General features: G+C 39.5%; 1 protein-coding gene across 12 annotated transcripts in view; it reads left to right on the top strand.

Moving 5' to 3' along the window:
• Window positions 1–20,498, top strand: part of LOC104609685 (uncharacterized) — a 41,849-nt gene that overhangs the window by 10,878 nt on the left and 10,473 nt on the right. For 4 of the 12 annotated variants that reach the window (XM_088896272.1, XM_088896270.1, XM_088896271.1 and 1 more), the window contains exons 4-5: window positions 401–512; window positions 10,715–10,897. In XM_088896272.1, coding sequence (XP_088752398.1) covers window positions 401–512; window positions 10,715–10,897 — 295 coding nt within the window. Of the gene's footprint in view, window positions 1–400; window positions 513–10,714; window positions 10,898–11,927; window positions 12,075–12,663; window positions 12,798–20,498 lie in introns of those variants that run through there. The other 8 variants (XR_737312.3, XR_016081148.1, XM_010276055.3 and 5 more) reach the window with 8 other exon arrangements.

Below are 20,498 nucleotides of genomic sequence, written 5' to 3'. Positions count from 1 at the left end.
GAATCTATGTGGCCTATATGTAAATTCTGGTTGATTATGTCAACAATCAAGAGGGGCTTCCCATAATCCTTGTCATAGTTCATGAGCACTACCCTCCCAATCTTCATGTACTGCTTGAAAGGCATTTTCTGGAATTGTGATAAAAGCTACTATGATGATGAGGGGTAGGGTGTAGGGGAAAGGTGTTCCCTGTCTCCTATATGTTGATTGTTGACTAGAAATACAGGTTTTGCGGGGTTTGTTTGTATACTTACAGGTCTGTTCATCCTTGTTTGGGAACTTTATAGCCTTGAACATGATATTAATGCTGCTGCATTTTTATTAATATAAACATTAATAAGCAATTCTCTCTAGTTGAAGTTTTCTTTTTATATGGTTATATGGTTTCATCCATGATTAGATCCATTTTCAGGGGTTACAATATTGGAATTCGATTGATTGATGAGTTTTTGACGAAGTCCAATATCTCCAGATGTGTTGACTTCAAGGAGACAGCTGAAGTAATTGCAAAGGTCTCTTCAAACTTCCTTTGTTTCATACATACAATATTTTCCAAGCATTGAAGTTTTCTTTAGTTTCATTCTACAGTTTAAGCTGATGGAATTTTTATCATTAACTAATCTGAAATTTTTATTTGAGTATCAGGATGGTGAAAGTACAAATCCAAAAGTTCAGTTATCTGATGATATAGTTTTAGTGCATTTAAATTACTATTACTGTAAAACCTGGAAAACAAAGTTAATAAACTGATTTTCTGTTAATTCCTTTTAAGAGATTAGTAAAACATATATTCAAAACATTGGGAGACAATTATCTGTTAGTACAAGTCACTTCATCACACATTGAGGCTGTAAAGCTATGTTATTCGGATATGAAAAGGAGATGTCTAGGTATGGAATTTATACTAAAAATTGAAGTATACCACATAGACATCATCATTATCATGTAAGCCTTATCCCAACTATATGGGACCAGCTACATGAACCTGTTTAGCTCCTTTTTTTATAATAAAATAAAAATTCATTTAAAAAAAGAGAGTACAAGAGGAAGGTAATCAGAGAGAAGATAAAACAGCCCCCAACTTCAAGAACAACTCATATCCTACAAGAACCATGAACGAAAGACCCAAGACAAACAAATGACAACACTCAACATCCTTTTAAAAGATTAGTACACAGAGCAGCTCCAAAACTCCTCCCGAAGAAGAAAAAAAGTATTGCTCCCTATCTAAATCCTCTCCCTGACCTTTTCCCTCAGTCCACACTTCTCCCCTTCCCTTATAATGGTCTTCATATGCCTCTCCTCCTTATCTCTCTTCTCACATTCTTTGGAAGCTCTTCTTGCAAATGCCTCTCCACCTAAGAAAAATAAACCCAAAGCCTTACTGATAGTGCGCATATATGTGACCCAATCTGAGCTGCCATGTGTTCCTAAATGAAACACTCTAGGAACTCGTTGATGACCTGGACTGGCCTGGCCACCAATCCGATCAACTGGTCTCACCCGGATGCCTCCAATGTAACTAGACCCTAATAGGGACAATCACCAAAAAGTTCAGGCCAGGCCTGATAGCTGTCTTCCAACAGGATTGGAACTCCTAGTCGAGCATGACACCTCTATAAATAGTTAAGACATCCTTGTGAAAAGGTAAGCACACTATCACCCTCTTTTAGTCCTGACTCACTTTGTCCTTTGGCTTTCATTGCTGACCTAGCCTCCTTTGCTCAGTTTGACGACCGCTTGCTCATCTACCAACTTAAACATCGGAGAGTTCTCCTTGGGGACACACTTCAAGAGTCTCTACCTTTCTTGTAGGTGCCTATGGGAGTAGCTTGGTTTGCCCAACCTTCTCAGCTCGTCTAATTCTCAAACTCCTCCCTCTCCATTATTTGTTGCTCGAATTCCGACTGCAATAGGTTGACATCATTTATGGAAGTTGAATAGAAAAGCCTGACAACCATACATCGGGAGACTCACACCTATACCAATAGATTCACAGACCTTGTCTCACTATCAGTAGGTCTCCATTGTTGCAAAGAATCGGCCACAAAACCAACCACAACCAAACCCATCACAAGCAACACAGGAGAACCAATCCATCATGCAAGAGTAATTCTAGAATCTCCAGTTTTGGGCCAAAGATCTCCTTGCCCTACTGACTCGTGACTCGGAGCACCTCAGCAACAAGGTTAGGGACCGGTTCCCCAGACTGGCCAACTTGATCATCTCGATATCCGAGAAGAACGATTGCCTTTGAACAATCAGCATCCTTAGTCCCTGGGTGCTCAGATCCATCATCAAGATGACCAACAACAACCTTCGCAGCGGAAACAACAACCACAAGACTATGCTCTGGACCCACTGAGAGGGTGGACGTCCAACTAGAACGCCCCTCTAACACTCTCCAAGACCAAGATTGACCCAATTAAGGACAGACATAGCTAGTCTCCAAAATTGGGTCAAAAACAAAACCTCGGTCAAGAGCTCAAAGACATCCGAGTTCAGCCTTCAACAATCAAGAGAGGGAGAAAGTCACAGCTCAATTTCGAACAATAATTATCAAACTCGCTCGCTTTGCTCACTCGCCTCCGCTTCAACAAGGCCCCCCCTTTCAACTAGTGCTATGCATTCTTCATTCTTCTTAATATAAAACATTTTGATTAAAAATAAAGAAAAATGAGATCCTCCTTCCTCTTCTTCCTCCTCACCTCCCTCTTAAGAAGTCTTACACTTCCTTGTGTTCTTGAGGCTTACACCTCTTACGTTCTTAACCATGCCTCACACCTCTAGGTAGTCAAGATTTAAAATGTCAATGTTAGTGGAAATGTTATCCATCCAAATATAAGAAACATGTCGGAAATATCGTATGGAAATTTTGTAAAATTATAGACATGGTGGAAACATTGTAAAATATGGAAAATATATAATGATATTTTATCAAATGATAAAAGAAGCGTAGGCACACCTTTTTAAATTATTGTCTTGTTTCAAATCATTAAATAAAGCTAAGAAAACAAGGTTATAGACAAAAGAATATGTTTTGAAGTTGCTCTGTAAACCTTAAGATTCAAAGCTTCATGATAGAATGAGTTAAAGCAAAATTTTAACTCAGAGAAAATGTAAATGGTTGTAACAGATCAACCAATAAGTCTATTACACAAACAAAAAACTAATAATTAATTTCATGTTTGAAATTAATATCGAGCTAGCTCGAAGCGGTAATCTTGAAAGTTAGGCAGAAGATAACATTGTTGCTTCACATATCTACAATATTGCCACCAACTTATGTCATAATACTATTTCTTGCACTCCACATAGTACTAGCAGTGTTCATTGGGGAATATGTCGATTCTAGTAAAATTTTGGGTTGCTACCCATGGAAGTGGAAATGGAAATGTGTTGTGGGAACCATCTCTTGTACTCCACATAGTGCTGGTAGTGTTCATTGGGCAAATGTCGATTCTAGTAAAATTTCATGTTACTAATGGAAATGGAAAGATGTCGTGGAAATATTAGGGACATTTTAAACCATGTAGGTAGTGGAATGCCTCGTGTCACGCCTCTGCATTTTAAAACATAGCTCTTTAGAGGTGTACAAGGGCAGCTGTTTGTTGGACGACTTGGGAAGAAAGGAATCAAAGAATCTTTTTAGGGAATGAGAGAAGCAGGGGTGCCTTAATGGAAATCATTACCATTAGAGTGGTCTGTTGGGTGAAGTTCTTGAAACTCTCTGAGGACTTTCTTGCTGGTGATTTGATGAGGAAGTGGTTTGGAGCTTCTTCTTCTCCCTTTAAGCCATTAAGGTTGTTATTAGGCGATCTTGGTCCCCACCTAATGGTGACTTAATAAAGCTGAATTTTGATGGTAGTAGTGAAGGAAATTCAGGTCCTTCAGGTATTGGAGGAGTTTTAGGGATGATGAAGGAAGAGTTATTGTTCTATTCTCTGGTCCAATTGGTGTGAGTGACTCACTGAGGGCTGAAATAATGGCTGTGTTGGAAGGGGTGCAAAAAGCTAAGGTATTGCTTATCCGTAAATTACTGATTGAAGGGGACACAATGTTGGTTATAAATTGGCTGCAAAAGGAGGAGGATGCTGGCTGGTGGGGCTACATCTATGAGAGAAGGGGAATTAGAAGGATGTTACAAGAAATGGAGGTCATCCGACAATGGGTGAAAAGAGATGCTAACTTCTTTGCTGATTCTTTGGCTAAACAAGGGGTGGGAAGAGTTCAACTTTTTCAGGCAATGTTGTAATCATATTTCTAATTATGGGAGAGCTAAGAGAGTTTATCTCTCCCTGTTTTCATTCTTGTACTTCCGTGTTTTTAATTTAATGAATCCATTTCAGTTATTGATAAAAAAACAGGTTTTTTTACAGGGTTATCTTATTGTCATTGTTACAAAATTATAGGCTGTAAATATGTAGTATTAGCCCAATTAGGAATAGCTTGATTATAGGAATTATTCTTTCTTTGATTTTCTTCCTATTTAGTATCTACAAGGCTGTATGATTTTCTTCCTTTTTTGTATCTGCAAGGCTGTATGATTTTCTTCCTTTTTTGTATCTGCAAGGTTGTATGATTTTCTTCCTTTTTAGTATCTACAAGGTTGTATATATATGAACTACTTTCTCAATAGAAAGACATCAATTTCTTCTAATTCTTGTTCTATCACATGGTATCAGAGCTGGAGACACCAATTCCAGTCTGAAACTAATTTTTGGTTTTCTTCCCTCTGCTGCCCAAGTGAGCAGCTTTGAATTCTTTACGTTGCCCAAGTGAGCAGCAGCTGCGATCTCTAGGTCACCCATTCGGAGTGACATTTGCATCTCACCGCCCCTACCAATGGAAGCGGAATCCCAAATCGGCCTACCCACCTTCACCCATCTCTTCTTCACTTCGAACGGGAGAGGGCTTTCAAGTCTGCAACGGGTCGGAGAGTAGCACAGCAGCCTCGGTGTTACTCCTGTGGTGTTTGTTTGCCCATCAGGAAAGTCTTTCTTCTCTGTTCTTTTTATACAGTTGATATTTCGGTGCTGCCAGTTGTGGTTTCTTGCTGTTTGGGTGTTGCATCTGCTGCCGATTCTGTTTTATTGGCTTTGCTGGTTGTTAAAAATTTATTTTCCTGTGTTTATGATGGCGGTTGAACAAAAGAACTTGGCTATGCCTAGTGTTATCCCCATTCTGTCTAAGATCACTGAACAAAAACTAAACGGAACTAATTATTTAGACTGGAGTAAGACTGTTCGTTTGTATTTACGGAGTATCTCTAAGGACAACCATCTGACTAAGGACCCTCCTACTGATGAGACCCGCACTGAATGGCTAAGGATTGACGCTCAATTGTTTTTGCAAATCCGCAATTCTATTGAGAATGAGTACATCGGTCATGTCTCTCATTGTGAGTTTGTAAAAGAACTAATGGAATATTTGGCTTTTCTGTTCTCTGGTAAAGAAAATATTTCCCGTATTTTTTATGTTTGCAAGACATTTTATCGGGCTGAACAACAGGATCAGTCTCTTCAGACCTATTTCATGAATTTCAAGCGCACTTATGAAGAATTGAACACCTTGTTACCCTTCAGTACTGATATCAAAGTTCAACAAACTCAACGTGAACAGATGGCTATTATGAGTTTTCTGGCTGGCCTTAATCCTCAATTTGATGGTGCTAAGTCACAAATTTTGTCTAATCCTGAGATTACCTCTTTAAAAGAGGTCTTTACTAGGGTCCTTCGTACAGATACTGGTTCCCATACCTCACCTGTACAACAACCTAGTGTACTTGTCAGTCAGAATAGTGGATCAACTGGCCGGTCTCGTTCTCAGAATGGTAGCAGAGGTGGCAGTAATAGTGGTTGGAATGCTGGAACTCAGGCCACAAGGAGAGTAGTTTGCTACTATTGTCATGAACCAGGACACACTAAAAGGACTTGTCAGAAATTGCTAAAGAAAAACCAGAAGTCTTCTGGGTCTCAGTCAGCTCATGTTGTAACTACGAGTGATGCTCCTCATCCATCGTCAAATCAGACCATTACAATTTCTGCAGATGAGTATGCGAAATTTACCCAGTATCAAGAGGCATTAAAGAACTCCTCTCAGTCCATCACTGCCCTTGCTGAGTCAAGTAAAACCAATACATGTCTTCTTTCTTCTTCCTCTCAATGGGTCATTGATTCTGGTGCAATAGATCATATGACAGGTAATCCTAGTCTCTTTTCCACTTTCCAATCACACACTTTTCCTTCTTCAGTCACCTTAGCAGATGGTTCTATTTCTTCTGTCCTTGGTTCTGGCACTATCAATCCCACACCAACACTTTCTTTGTCATTTGTATTGAGTTTACCAAAATTTTCTTTTAATTTGGTATCTGTTAGCAAACTCACTCGTACTCTTAACTGTTGTATCTCATTCTTTCCTGATCATTGTCTGTTTCAGGATCTTATGACGAAGAGGATTATTGGTAAAGGACGAGAATCAGGAGGTCTGTACATTTTGGATACCCAGGAACCTCAGACCATTGCCTGTTCCAGTACTTTATCTCCTTTTGAAGCTAATTGTCGGTTGGGGCATCTATCTTTACCTTTGTTAAAGAAGTTATCTCCTTAGTTTCATGATGTATCTTCTTTAGACTGTGAGTCTTGTCAGTTTGCAAAACATCGTCTATCGTCTGTTTCTCGAGTTAATAAAAGGGCTAGTCATGCTTTTGAGTTAGTACATTCAGATGTTTGGGGACCTTGTCCTATTATGTCTAAGACTGGATTTCGATATTTTGTTACCTTTGTGGATGATTTTTCTCGTATGACTTGGCTTTATTTAATGAAATCTTGTTCTGAGTTGCTTTCACATTTTAAAACCTTTTGTGCTAAAATAAAAACCCAGTTTGATGTGTCTGTACAAACATTGCGAAGTGATAATGCCAAAGAATATTTCTCTGATTCCTTCCAGACTTACATGACTCAGAATGGAATTCTCCATCAATCATCTTGTGTTGATACTCCATCTCAAAATGGAGTGGCTGAGAGAAAAAATAGACATCTTCTTGAAACTGCCAGGGCTCTTTTATTTCAAACACATGTTCCTAAACAGTTTTGGGCTGATGCTGTTTCTACAGCGTGTTTTTTTGATTAATCGCATGCCTTCCACTGTTCTAAATGATCAGATCCCTTATAAGATTATGTTTCCTAATAAATCTGTGTTTCCTGTTGAACCTCGTATCTTTGGATGTTCTTGTTTTGTTTGTGATGTTCGTCCGCAGGTTTCCAAATTGGACCCCAAGTCATTAAAATGTGTCTTCCTGGGATACTCTCATCTCCAAAAAGGGTACATGTGTTTTTCTACTCTCTTAAACAGGTACCTTGTGTCAGCTGATGTTACATTCCATGAACATCTTCCTTTCTTTACTGCTCCATCTACACCTGTGTGTCCACAAGAGGATGATGATCTACTAGTGTATCATGTCACCGGTCCAGACGCTAGTGTTGTTCCAATACCCCCACCACCACCTTCTCAACCAAAACTACCTATTACTCAAGTCTATTCTCGACGACCTAATCCTCCTGTGACAAGTCCGGCACCGGTCCTTCTTTGTCATCAGATCCAATGCCCAGTGATATTGATCTACCTATTGTTCTTCGGGAAGGTAAACGTCAATGTACTTATCCAATTTCCTCTTATGTTACCTATGATCGTTTGTCCTCTACTTCTTGTTCGTTTGTTGCCTCTCTTGATTCTGTAGGGATTCCCAAAACTGTTCACCAGGCTTTATCCCATCCTGGGTGGCGTGATGCCATGCTTGAGGAAATGAATGCCTTGACTGAGAATGGTACTTGGGATCTGGTCGATTTACCTGCTGGTAAGAAAGCGATTGGATGCAAGTGGGTCTTTGCAGTCAAATTTAATTCTGATGGATCAGTGGCTTGCCTAAAGGCTCGCCTGGTGGCCAAAGGCTATGCACAGACATATGGAGTGGACTATTCTGATACTTTCTCCCCTGTGGCAAAATTGACTTCAGTTCGATTATTTATTTCTCTGGTAGCTACATATGATTGGCCACTTTACCAACTTGATATTAAAAATGCTTTCCTGCATGGAGTTCTTCAGGAGGAGGTTTATATGGAGCAACCACCTGGGTTTGTTGCTCAGGGGGAGTCTGGGAAAGTTTGTCGTCTTCAAAAATCGCTGTATGGACTAAAACAGAGTCCTCGAGCTTGGTTTGGAAAATTCAGTCAGGCAGTAGAGAGGTTTGGGATGAGGAAGTGCAAATCTGACCATACTGCTTTCTATAAGCAGTCCACGTTTGGCATCATTCTACTTGTTGAATATGTAGCGATATTGTTATCACTGGGAGTGACACAAAGGGAATCTCATCCTTGAAATCCTTCTTGCAGAGCCAGTTCAATACTAAAGATTTGGGGCACCTAAAACTTCTTGGGGATTGAGGTGGCAAGGAGTAAGAGAGGCATTTTCCTGTCTCAGAGGAAGTATGTTTTGGACCTGTTAACAGAAATTGGGAAACTGGGAGTCAAACCATGCAGTACTCCAATGCTTCCTAACCAGCAACTCACAAAGGATGGAGATGCTTTTGATGATCCTGAACGATATAGAAGATTAGTTGGAAAGTTGAACTATCTCACAGTGACTCGTTCAAACATTGCTTACTCAGTTAGTATTGTAAGTCAATTTATGTCCTCTCCTACAGTGCATCATTGGGCAACCTTAGAACAAATCTTGTGTTACTTGAAAGGAGCTCCTGGATGGGGGATACTGTATCGGAATCATGGTCACAGTAACATTGAGTGTTTTTCTGATGCGGACTGGGCAAGTTCCAAGATTGATCGAAACCACTACTGGTTTCGTGGAAGAGTAAGAAGCAAAATGTGGTGTCGCGATCTAGTGCAGAATCTGAGTATAGAGCAATGGCACAAGCTTCGTGTGAGGTTATGTGGGTTTCTCAACTCTTAACTGAGGTCGGTCTTAAAGTCTTAGTTCCAGCGAAGCTATGGTGCGATAATCAAGCTGCGATTCATATTGCTTCGAATCCAGTTTTTCATGAACGAACTAAACATATCGAGATAGACTGTCATTTCGTTCGTGAGAAAATTCAACAAAACTTGATCTCTATAGCATATGTAAAGACTGGAGAGCAGTTAGGAGATATCTTTACAAAAGCTCTTAATGGAGCTCGGATTTCTTATATTTGTAACAAGCTGGGCATGATTGACATCTATGCTCTATCTTGAGGGGGAGTGTTACAAAATTATAGGCTGTAAATATGTAGTATTAGCCCAATTAGGAATAGCTTGATTATAGGAATTATTCTTTCTTTGATTTTCTTCCTATTTAGTATCTACAAGGCTGTATGATTTTCTCCCTTTTTTGTATCTGCAAGGCTGTATGATTTTCTTCCTTTTTTGTATCTGCAAGGCTGTATGATTTTCTTCCTTTTTAGTATCTACAAGGTTGTATATATATGTACTACTTTCTCAATAGAAAGACATCAATTTCTTCTAATTCTTGTTCTATCACAGTCATGTTAATATCTTGCTAACATTTTGTACGGTTTATACACAAATGGGTGTAAATGGTGCGTTGTCTAATTAGGTTTAATTAAGTTCAGAAGTAATCTTTTTGTTTTTAATACAATACCTTACCTTTTCAAAAGAAAAAAAAGGCTGTATGTTAAGAAATAGCAGATTTGGACTATATGTTATGTTTAATCACCAGAAATTCAAACAGCAGGGATAGTTAGAGGGCCAGTGACATGATGGATTCTGTTGGTAGGTAGAGTGTAACAATAGAATTTTTGAAGGGAAGAAGTTGCAGACTAATTTGTTATTATTTTTTAAGCCTACATCAGTAAAGAATTTATGAGTTTTCCATCAGCACTTCAGTATCCATTGGTAAAGCACCATATGGAATAATGATGTTTTAGTAGAATACTTTTTGTTTGAGGGAAGTTCTCCCTCTTTTTAATACAAATTCATTTTACCTCTCGAAAAAAGATGAATTTGTAGGGCATGCCACAGTTCAGTAGGATACAAGGTGAAGGAATGTCATGCGTAGTTTCAAATGGAGAGCTTTATCAAGTTAAATTAGGTTGAGATTTTGTGTTACTTGCGTTGATGATTCCAAATTATCAATATTAACTCAAACTTTTAGAAGTGGAAATATTTTGATGTATTCTACCTTGTAAGAAGCATATTTACATGGGAGTTGACAACCATTGTGAAGTTTGCTCATAAAAAAAAAACACTATTATGTGATTTATAATAAAGCTACCTCAGAAGATACAAATCCTAAAATATCCATACAGTTTATATAAATTATTATGATATGCATTGCTAACAATGTTTATTTAAGCAAGTAAAAAAGCAATTTACTCAGAGTAAGCAGATTTTTATTGGAAAACATATTAATGACACAAGTAATAGTTGCAAACAAGAGAATTATGGTATATTTAAGTTTATTTATGCAGAAGCATCACCCTGTTTTTTACATGTAAATACAACATAATGTTCATCATGGCTAGATTTCAGAAAGTAAAGAGATCAAGTTCTCTTAATATAATGCACATCATAGAATTATTATATTTCACTTTTATTTGTAATGTTATTCTAATTCCCTAAAGATGTAACCATAAGTTATCACTCTTAACCCACTTGAAATTTTTGACAGTGTTTGGATTTTCATGAATCATGATTCAATTGAACAGGCTGGCTTTAAAATGTTTCTGGGGGTCACTGCATCTGTGACCAACTGGGATGCTGATGGAACAAGTTGCAGTCTTGTTTTGGAGGATAATCCCTTGGTAGATTTTGTTGAGCTTCCGGATACATGCCAAGGTCTATATTATTGCAATATCTTAAGTGGAGTTATCAGAGGGGCTCTAGAGATGGTGAGTTTCTCATGCGTTTGATGAATTTCTCACTTTGTTTCCTTAATTAATTGAATCTTGAAACAGTAAATGAAAACCAATAGGGCATTTTACCTTGGAACATGACAGCGATGCCAAATAAGTGTCTGCAAATCTGTTGCTTGCCAACCTCTATGAATCCTGTCTCAGAATTATGACCGGTCTAAATATGAAATAAGATAAATAACGTAAAACATAATAGAAGGTAAGATATTAAAGAAACATTTGGAGAATCTAAGTAGCAGCATGTTATTGGATCTGCCCTTTCTCATGATACTTGTCTAAGAGTGTCATGAGATCTTTAAGAGATCAGTCCCAGTGTCAAAAGTTTTCACCAGGCTGAAGGAGGGTTTATTTGGGACGAATCCTGTTAAGAAGACGAAGAAAACAAAGAAAATCTTTAAGATAAGGAAAGAGGTTTCATTCCAAGTTGCTGAAGTAAATGGATAACCAGGTCTGTTGTTTTGTCAGAGGTTTAGGGGTTTTATAAATTTGGGAGTTGTCTTTGTTGGGCTGAACGAAAGATTGTACTATTTGTTGAGGGTTAAGTTGTAAGGCTGATATGGGTATTGTTTTCGGAAAAGGTTAGGCCTTGTTTTGTATTTCGAATATTTCAGGGATGCTTGGAATGGGATGTTTTTGGTTTCTTCCTGGGTTGTTTTAGTCCTTTTATGTCAAGCATGATTTCTTATCACCTCTCCTTATAATGTTCTTTTTATTCTTGAATAAATTTTCCTTTTATTTATTTTCAAAAAAAAAATGCTACTTGTCTAAGAGTCTTAAGTGTCAAAGTTTTCTGCTGACTTTAACTTGGGGCACTTCCCTTTAATAACACTGCATATTTTATTAATATCTGTATGATATACAAATTGTGCGCCAAGCACTTAGGTAGATAGCCTCATCTATTTTCCTTTCACAAGTTCCCTCCTTGGGGAATTGAACCCCAAAATAACTTATTTCAGTTTACCCCTTGTTTTACTAGACTATCAATGATGCTGTTGGCTGATTGCAGCATCCATTTGTAACTTGAACTCAGTTCCAAAGCTACCTTTTGATCTGTGTTACCTGGATACAGAAAGGAAATGGCTGGATATGGTAGTAGACAAAATATTTACACTAGAAGCTGAATTATCCAACACAATATGGCACCATTATACAGGTATTGGGATCATAGTTTTTTATTTCCCTGAAAGTGTGTCTATATTCCTATGAGATAATGTAGTCCTATTTTTGTCAACCCATAACCACATGACAATCCCCCTCAATCATATCATTGTAGTCATTGTAGTTGAGGAGGGATTTTTCTATCCTTGAACCCTGATGTACTGACCATATTTTTCCGGGTTTGAGTTACCAACCCCAACTGGCCTACAGTAAACAGCTAAAATGTTCGCTTCCCAATTTTTGGGAACACGCCACCCCCCCAAAACTCTATAAGGTCCTAGATTCCCTACACTGCAGCCATCAAAGTTCATCTTTATGTTGTTTGGGGAAGGGGGATTCAATAGAATAGAGGTGCTATTTTTTTTGCTGATGAAGAGAATGCCACATTCTGTCAATTTCTTATGATATCATCTGTATGCCAAATGTCAAGTGTCACTTCTCCAAATGTTGGGTGCACCAGACCCATTAGTTTGAGGTGTCCTGGTAAAAACATAAATAAGTTGCACATGTTAATATGGAGTTGTGGTTTTAGTTGGTTGGAATTGTTTAGTTCTGATATGTTTTGTCACTTTTCTTTATACAAGACACGTGCCTGGTGTTGTATGGACAAATTTCACAGTGCTTTCTGGTGTTGTTTCAAGGCATGCATTTCCCCTGAGCCCAATTTCTGGTGCACACACCAAGGCATGTGCCTGGTGCGTCTTGCAACTCATCCAAGGTGCATTTCTTTTCTGTCTTTTCTGCCAACATTTCTATCTATAGACATTGTATGGACAAATCTCAGTCTTTTCTGGTGTTGTTTCATCACCCTTCTTTATACAAGACATTCTTCATCAAATAATATCTAATTCTTATCCTAAAATAGAATGAATTGCTACTACAATCACAAATCCAATCTCCATATATGCATGGCCAATCCACCAACTACCCTTTGCATGAACTTGTTTGGGCTTGTCTTATGGGGCCTTTAGGGCCGATCTTCTAGAATTAGGAATGGAAGGTTTAACATGCTTGAAATAATGCAACTAGAAGATAAATAAAAACAAACAGATTGAAAGTTTCATATGCTTGAATTATGTAAATGCCTGATACACTTTATTGTAATTCAGATATGTTTGCTTTTACTTCTACAGTTTCACTCTGAACAGATTTTATATGTTATATTTATATATTTTACTTTGAGACAATGGGCTTTTTAAGACATTTAATTTCTTTTAAATTCCAAGTTTGCATTTTTTGTATTAATATTTTGTTATATTTTTTGTATATTTTCAAAAATTTGTGCCTCATTTCAAAAAGGTGTGTGCCTTGCCTTATGCCTCGGTTGCTGAAAGGTCATTGTGCTTTCCTTGCATATTGTGCTTAAAAGGAGAGCTACAAGATGGAAGAGAACTTAGAGGTGGAAAAAAGAGAAGATTGCTAGAGGAAGGCACCATAGAAAGAAAAACAAGGCTGAAAGTGCAAGAAAGTAGCAAGGCACAATCATGTTGGATGAATGAAATGTTGTATGACTAAAAGGTTTGTTGTTGGAGCATGCCATACTCTTACTGATGGGCATGAAGCAACAAAATGAGCAGTGGCAGAAGACTACTTGGCAGATATAAATAAATTTGAAGGGCAAATTCATACAGATGGTTGAAAATTTCACTCCTGGGAGAGAACAGTGTTTGTATTCCAGAAGGGCTGAGGAAAATGAACTGGTCAAGAGAGGCAGGCGAAAAAAGGAGCATAGAAGCCTTATTCATCAAGCAGAGCAAACCAAACATGAAAGCCTCCATATTAACAGTGACAACTAATGAAAAAAAAAACATAGAAGTGATAGAACAATGTTTTGATAAGGCTTGAGAGAAAGATCAGTGAATGGAGTGGAGTGGAAGGATTCATAATCAAACATATGAAGATTTTGCCAATGAAGATAAAACCCTTCAGTGACAGGGCCGTGCTGATCTTAGTTAATGATTCCTCTGAAGAAATTTATGCTGCATCGGTTGAATCACCATGGGGAGACATTGCTGATAGCTAAAGGGTCTCCTGCCAATGTAGTGCCGCATATCCTAAACCAAGAGCGGTAGGGATAGGATTCAGAGAACTACCATTTAATCTTTGGACAACACCAAGTGTTTAAAAATGGTTTGGAGATTTCTGTGGGGGCTTAATGGAGGTAGAGGAATCAACTACAAATATGAACAATATATGAGGAGAGAATCAGGGTAAAAGGTGAAAACAGGGACTCAGTTCCAAGATATTTAGAGCTACTGTATTAAAGCATACTACAAGCTTCTTTTATTGTCATCGGCTGAAGAAAGAACATGAGAGAAGTTGTGTGAGGTTGAAGATGATGATGTGGTGGTAGGGAGAAATTTGGCAGGAGAAGAGAGGCAGTCAACTTTCACAAATGAGGGATGATTGACCGAATGGATAGAAAAGCCAGTTGGTCTCCCTCAATTTACTGACCTACCAAGGTTTAAAGTATTGATACACCCAATACGCATGAGAAAGTGTATCGGGTGTTTCGATATGTAATAATTTTTTTCTAGTTTTTTTTCTCAAAATTTCTCTTACCTGTCAGGTTGGGAACATCAAATGACATAAACATCAGCACTTCAATCATGATGTAACCTTAGTTATGTGCCGCAAGGGCACTTTTGTCTTTTCTTTTATTTTTATTTTTATTTCTTATGTTGTCTCCCTAACATATAAATACCAAGTCTAGTGCCGCCAGCTACACTTTTTGATCTCAATCGTCTCCTCTTCCTTCTCTCTTCTCTTCTTCACTCTTGATCGAAATCATGGTATCAGAGCAGGACAGCACTCCGTAAAAGGTGTTTTATCTGATCGAAGGTCTTACCGATCACATACCTGGACTGAGAATGGGAAAACTAGTTCGACCTTGCACTGAGAACTGTTGCTGGACCCTATTCTATTATTTCTAAACAGAAACTGAAAAGAAAATCACACTCAGAGATTGGTGGATGATTGACTGAGTTTTTTTCTAGATGTCGGTGGCTGTTTTTTTCTTCTTCTCTTCCATTGTTCTCTGGACTGTAACTTCCAAAAGTCAGTCGAACTGATCAGGAACCTAGCATGAAGTGATTTTTATCATTGGCTCTTGGTATTGTTACCAAGAACATCCTAAAATCTGCCCTAGCCGAATGGTGTAGGTGTGTTTAATGACTTCTGTGGGTCGGTGATCCAAAACTGTGTGGATGAAGAACCTGTGTAGGTGCTATGTGTGGCTTAAACTAGCCCTTGTGAGGTCAGTTAGACCTGTAAATCTGTGACAGCAGGTGCAGTGATACTGTGACTGCAATTTGACTTTAAATCTTACAGTGAGGGTTGTGTGTTTGTGAGTGTGTGGACTGCGGGAGAAGGGTTGTAGGTCTGAAACTGCTGCTAGCAGCCTTTGTTATGGCCTCTAAAGACTCTGCAACCTCTGGAACTTCTTTCAACAAAGGAGGAATGAATAGCAGTCATGACTCTATGAACTTTCCAACGACCATTACTCCCTTAGATGGCAAAAATTATTTGACATGGTCTAAGGAGATGCGACTGTACACCACAGCCCAGGGTAAGGCAGGGTATATCAATGGAAAAGTGAAGGAACCTAGGACTGGTACTGTTGAATATGATAAGTGGGACCAGCAAAACTGCATGATTATGTCATGGCTTTTGACTTCTATACTACCATCTGTTAAGCAGAATTTTATGTGGGCTGAGACAGCCAAGGAAATATGGGAACAAGTAGAGTCAACTTACTCCAAGCAGAGACGCTATGCTAGAATCTATCAATTGCAAGCCAAGTCTGCAACATGTAAACAAGGGGAAAGAAGCTTATCCACCTACTACTTTTTTTTTATCAGTAACAAGAAACTTTCATTAAATTATAAGAAGATTAAAATACAAAGGTGGGGGGAGGTAAACCCTCTTACCACCCCCTCAACAATAAGATTAGTAGCCCAAAACAAATGGCTTCTTCCCACCCCCTGTTTGGCCAAAGCATCTGCAAATGAATTAGCACATCTTTTAATCACCGGACACGCACATCCATTCCTTGGGTTAGCCACTTGAAATGCCTTTTTGCGTTAATGTATGCCCATAACCCGTCTTTATCCACCTACTACTCTACCCTCACATCTATCTGGAAAGAGTTAGGTTACTATCAGGACATTGACTAGGAGAGTGAAAAGGATGCCAAAGCCTACGAACAGTTAGTGTCACAACAGCGGGTATTTGCTTTTTTGTTAGGGCTTAATCCCATGTATGAACCCATTTAGGTTCAAGTTTTGGGCAGTAAGGATTTTCCTTCTGTCCAAGAGGTGTATGCACTGGTAATCCGAGGAAAGTAGAAAATCTGCCATGAATCCCCCTGACGGGGAGACCATTTCTTTAGCTACAAAAGGTAATACCAATTCAGCAAGAAAGGGAGATGGTCAGAAAAGGGTTGATGATAAAGATAAACTATGGTGCACTCATTGTCAAAAATCCCGACACACACGGGAGACATGTTGGGAATTGCATGGAAAGTCGAAGCGAGCACAAGACCTAAATAAGAAATCAGCACAAGAATAGAACAAGAAACCAAATCAGAAGAGGTTCACCTCAGCTAATTTGACCTCTCACGAGTCACAGAGTGGAGGAACTACTGTGAACTCTTAGGATTGTCCCCCTAGGTCTAATCTCAAGGAAAATATTATCTCTGCCTTCTGTGACCATTTGGAGCTGTTATAATTCAGGTCTGCCTTAGAGTTCGGCCTGACTGAGTTCAGTTATGTAGAAGAAGAAAAAGTGATAAAGAAAGAGAGAAAGAGAGAAAGAGAGAAAGAGAGAAGAGAGAATTCTGGTTCGAACTGAAAGAGTCAACTTGACTTCTCCCAGTTGGCCAGTAAGTATTTATATTATTATTAAAACATGATTGAAAAGACCTATGTGCCCTTACTTAAGTTAAGAGCACATGTTTCAACACAACGTTACAAATCAGCAACATCAATCAAGGTATAAAGACAGAAATACCCCTATGCTAACACTCCCCATCAAGCTGGTGAGTATATCATATACTCCCAGCTTGTTACATATGCAGCCACTCTTCCCCGACTCAAGCCTTTTGTAAATAAGTCAGCCCATTGATTTCCTGTATTAACATGTGTAGTGTCTAGCTCTCCATTCAGCACCTTTTCCCTCACAAAGTGACAGTCAACCTCAATGTGCTTGGTTCTTTCATGAAACACTGGATTAGAGGAGATATGAACTGCAGCCTGATTATCACAATAGAGCTTCATTGGAGTGTTAATGTTGTACCCTACTTCCTGTAGAAGGTCCTTAGCCACACTAATTCACAAGCGATGTGCGCCATAGCCCTATATTCTGCTTCTGCACTGCTTCTTGCCACAACCGTCTGCTTATTACTTTTCCATGTCACCAGGTTACCTCCTAGAAATGTGCAATAGCCTGTAGTAGACCGCCTATCAGACATAGAACCGGCCCAATCAGCATCAGAATACCCTTCTATTTCAAGTTTTCCCCCACTCTTGTATATCAGACCGCGACTCGGGGCCCCTTTTAGATACTTCACAATTCTCAGAATCGCATTCCAATGAGGAATCAAAGGTTTTTGCATGAACTGGCTTACCACACTAACTGCAAATGAGATGTCTGGTCTGGTAATGGTTAGGTAGTTCAGTTTGCCCACAAGTCGTCGGTATCTGCCAGGGTCTTCAAACACTTCACCCATATCACTGCTTAGCTTGGTATTTGTGTCCATGGGTGTTTCAACTGGTTTGGCACCCAACAAGCCTGTTTCTTCCAGCAAATCAAGCACATACTTCCTCTGGCATAGGTTAATCTCATACTTGGATCTCGCTACCTCTATCCCCAAGAAGTATTTCAGTTTACCCAGATCCTTTGTCTGAAAGTGATCCTGCAAATAAGTCTTCAGCCTGTCAATACCAATGTTATCATTCCCAGTAATAACAATATCATCTACATACACCACCAACAGTATTTTTCCTCCCGGAGAGTCATGACTAAATACAGAATGGTCAACTTTGCATTGTTTCATGCCAAACTTCTTTACCACCTCACTGAACCTACAAAACCATGCTCGAGGAGACTGTTTAAGCCCATATATTGCCTTCCTTAGTCTGCACACCTTACCATCCTCCCCCTGAGCAACAAACCCTGGAGGTTGCTCCATGTAGACCTCCTCGAGTAAGTCACCATGCAAAAAGGCATTTTTGATATCAAGCTGATATAGTGGCCACTCATGCATGGCTGCAAGAGAGATCACAACACGAACTGACCCTATCTTAGCAACCGGTGAAAAAGTCTCTGTGTAGTCAATGCCATAGGTTTGGGAGTACCCTTTTGCAACTAATCGCGCTTTCAGGCGTTCAACACTACCATCAAGCAGATACTTAACCGTATAAACCCACTTACAACCAACAGCTTGCTTCCTAGGAGGAAGAGTAGTGAGGTCCCAAGTATGATTATGATGAAGGGCTGAGAGTTCTTCTTCCATGGCACGACACCACCCTGGAGAGGCACGGGCTTCCTGGACATCTTTAGGAACAATAACTGATGATAACAAGGTAACAAACTAGCGATGGGAAGCGGAAAGGTGAGTAAGAGAAACATAATTAGAAATGGAATGAAGGGTGCAAGTACGTTTACCTTTCCGCAAAGCAATGGGTAGATCAATCTCAGATGCTAAGTGGGGGTCTGGTGCCGGATCCGTCGACGGAGATGTAGCTGGAGGAGTAGTAGCTGGTGCACGTGGGCGATGTGTATACACATGACGGATAGGTGGGCGTTCAACAGGTGGTGGCACCGGAGGCAAGGATTTGGTTACGACTGGAACAAAGGGAGGAGGATCGACAACGGGAAGTGGAAGAGGAGGAGGTGATGAGGAGGAAGAAGCATCACCAGACCCCAAAAAGAATGGAGTAGACTCAAAGAAACTGACATCAGCACACACAAAGGACCATCAAGAACGAGGATGGTAACACCTATACCCTTTCTGGGTCCGAGAATAGCCAAGGAAGATGCACTTGAGAGAACGAGCATCAAACTTGTCATTCCCGAGACCCAGATTATGGACAAAACAGACACACCCAAAAACTCTCGGCGTAAGAGGGAATGGAGACAAAGTGGGAAACAAGACCTAAAACGGAGACTGACCATCAAGGATGAACGTGGGCATCCGATTAATCAGAAAACAAGAGGTAAGCACTGCATCACTCCAAAAAGGTTACGAATTTCAGCATAAAATTTTTGAAAAATGGTAAACAATTCACTTCTTTCTTTCATTAAATAGAGCCACGTCATCCTTGAAAAATCATCCACAAAAATGACAAAATATCTGTATCCATTATATGACATTACTTTATAAGGACCCCAAACATCTGAATGAACTAAAGAAAAAGGACTTGACACACGGTTATCAACCCTAGAACTAAAGGGAACACGATGGTGTTTCCCAAACTGACACGACTCACAATTCAAAACAAAAAGCTGACTCAAGGACGGAACCAAGGACTTCAAGACTTTGAGCGACGGATGACCAAATCGGCAGTGCCACTGGAGAGGAGAAAGAGATGACTGGAGAGCTGTTGAAGTTCTACCACCACCACCGTCAAGATAATACAGTCCACCTGCTTCATGCCCTCCACCAATCTTCATCCCGGTCTTGAAATCCTGAAAGACACACATAGAAGGATAAAAGGTAATGGAGCAGTTAAGTGATTTGGTCAGCTTACTAACAGACATAAGGTTAAAAGGCAATTTAGGAACATACAGAACTGATGAGAGGGATACAGAATCTAGGTCAACATTACCAACACCACAAATTGAGGATGTGGAACCATTAGCAAGGGTGACAGATTGTGATGTTGAGCAATGAGATAAGGAGGAAAACACACCTGGAGTTCCAGTCATGTGATCGGAGGCTCCAGAGTCAATGATCCAGGGATTGGGTGTAGATGCCAGACAAGCCATACCTGAGTGAGCAAAAGTCGCCGTGTTCTACTGTGATTGGATAAACCTCTCATATTCATCACGGGGAACACTCACCATCTCCTTCATGGGACCATCTGTTGAGGGAGGCAACTGGTCAGATGAATGATTCTCCTGTCTAAAGCTGGAACTTGAGTCACCGGTCGCGGCATGATTGGCCCAGGTTGAGGGAGGACCATGTAGATCATAACAATAGTTGATGGTATGTCCATCCATACCACAATGAGTGCACTTCCTCTGTTGCTAAATCTTGACATCAGAAGTGAGAGGATGATAGACATTCAACTCATTACGTATGTTCCTCATGTTGGCATAGTAATCCTCAAGACTCTAATTGCCCTGTTGCATATTAAAATACTCTTGATAAAGCTGATTAACTTTGGTTGTATTGTCCTGCCCCGAATACAATTTC

Source organism: Nelumbo nucifera, chromosome 1 (assembly GCF_055504915.1).
Source record: "Nelumbo nucifera cultivar China Antique chromosome 1, China Antique-T2T, whole genome shotgun sequence".
Taxonomy (NCBI): domain Eukaryota; kingdom Viridiplantae; phylum Streptophyta; class Magnoliopsida; order Proteales; family Nelumbonaceae; genus Nelumbo; species Nelumbo nucifera.
This window is presented reverse-complemented; position numbering and strand designations above follow the sequence as displayed.